General features: G+C 38.1%; 1 protein-coding gene across 1 annotated transcript; it reads left to right on the forward strand.

Moving 5' to 3' along the window:
• The first annotated feature begins 1164 nt into the window (after positions 1–1164).
• LOC111738428 (keratin-associated protein 20-2-like) lies at positions 1165–1368 on the forward strand. Its single transcript, XM_023529541.1, has one exon. It carries the CDS (start codon positions 1165–1167, stop codon positions 1366–1368), a length of 204 nt encoding a protein of 67 aa, XP_023385309.1.
• Positions 1369–1765: the final 397 nt, after the last annotated feature.

Consider the following 1765-nt stretch of genomic DNA (forward strand, 5'->3'; position numbering starts at 1 on the left):
CATATTTTATTAAAAATAGCACTATAATTTGATATTATGTATGGCAATGAAGAAACACAACATGAAACTTTATAAAGCTCCTCAGACTGTTTTGTTAGGTAGAACTCAGTGGGAATGCAGCATTGCTCATTACTTTTACACATTTCAACCTATAGTCTAGAATTTAAAATATCAACTTTTTACATTGTATTATTAATGCTCACGTGATCTTTGCGGTATTGGACAAATACTTTTTGATATATCTTTTCCTGAACCTAGTATATTACTAGGAAATATGCAGGCAATCATTTAAAGAGAGTATAAGTGTTTAATTAACAAAGTACAGGTGTATTTTAGATATTAGTATACAAAATATACCTCTCAATATATACATTTTACCATACATACCTCAGATATACATGTATTACATTAATATAATACACACAGGTGTCATACATACACAAAATTATATACATACTTACTTTTGCTGGCAAACATCTTTTAGATCTCTCGTGCTTATGAAATGTTGATGCATATAAAACTGAACACCATATAACCACATAAAAACACCCAAACCAATAAGAATGACAGTGCTATGAATTGGTCTAAAAACATTATTTGCAATCAAACACCAAAATCAATCTTGCCAAAAAACTAAAACAAAACAAAAAGCAGTATTTGTCTGGACATTTGAATTCTCTCCCCAAACAAAAATCAAGGTAATGTTGATGATAATATGATAGGACCTGTAAATTCTGCTCATCGCGACTTGGGGCCTCCGTGCATTGGTGCTTTAAGTCCGCAGAGGGATGATGTTATTATTCCAAAGCAAGCTAAAATAATGTGTGTGGCTTTCAAGCTATGCAAACTCATGAAGCTTGGTTACGGATCTTAAGTACGGTAGTAAATTTTGTTTTGTTATTAAAGGTACACGAGATGCCTTAAAGAATTTAGAAACATCAATAAAGGAATTTCTAAATGAATGGGTGTGAGGGCCTCTCTTCAAAATGAACACGACGTTAATGACAGTTTTCATACAAAGTAGTTGATAAAACACAAGGCAGGATTGCTTGTTGTTTGTCACGCCCACTACAGAAGGTGTATAAAAGGCCCGGTGGAAGCAGAGAAGTTCACATTCTGCAAGCATATACTTTGTTCTCCCCTAAATCCTCAACTCTTGACACCATGAGCTGTTACTACGGCAACTACTACGGAGGTCTGGGCTATGGCATTGGCGGTCTGGGCTGTGGCTATGGCTGCGGCTATGGCTGTGGCTATGGCTGCTTCCGAGGTCTGGGCTCTGGCTACGGCTGTGGCTACGGTGGCTATGGATACAGCTGCTACCGCCCATGTTGCTATGGAAGATATTGGTCATCCGGCTGCTACTGAGAAAACTTGCTTGCGACTGAGGACTTTTGGCAAAGTCTCCTCTTGCTGATTCCACCTTGTGGACACTTCACACCTCCATACCTCGCTCAGATGATGAAGCGATGAGCCAATCCTAGGTTTCTGTGATGGACCTTCGATCTCAGGACACAAGAATTGACTTGACAAAAACCATCTGAACTTGTCATTCTAATTTTTTTTGGGGGGGGCAGGGGGAGATTTACAGTTTGGGTAATGGTTCTCTTTTTAGATACACATTTTGGCTAAACTCTCATTTCAAATTGTTCAGGTGAGACATGTGAAAATTCACTTTACATTAAACTTACTTTGGCATTTTAAATGTGTCGGAGTTTCATGTCTATCCCTCATAGGCTTTCCACGCGTGTAAGCATCGAGTGTG

The sequence above is a fragment of the Pteropus vampyrus genome, unplaced genomic scaffold (genome assembly GCF_000151845.1).
Source record: "Pteropus vampyrus isolate Shadow unplaced genomic scaffold, Pvam_2.0 Scaffold38, whole genome shotgun sequence".
NCBI classification, from domain to species: Eukaryota; Metazoa; Chordata; class Mammalia; order Chiroptera; family Pteropodidae; genus Pteropus; species Pteropus vampyrus.

Excerpts from the sequence above, each read along its gene's own strand:
- LOC111738428 (XM_023529541.1), top strand. The coding sequence starts at position 1,165 with ATGAGCTGTTACTACGGCAACTACTACGGAGGTCTGGGCTATGGCATT.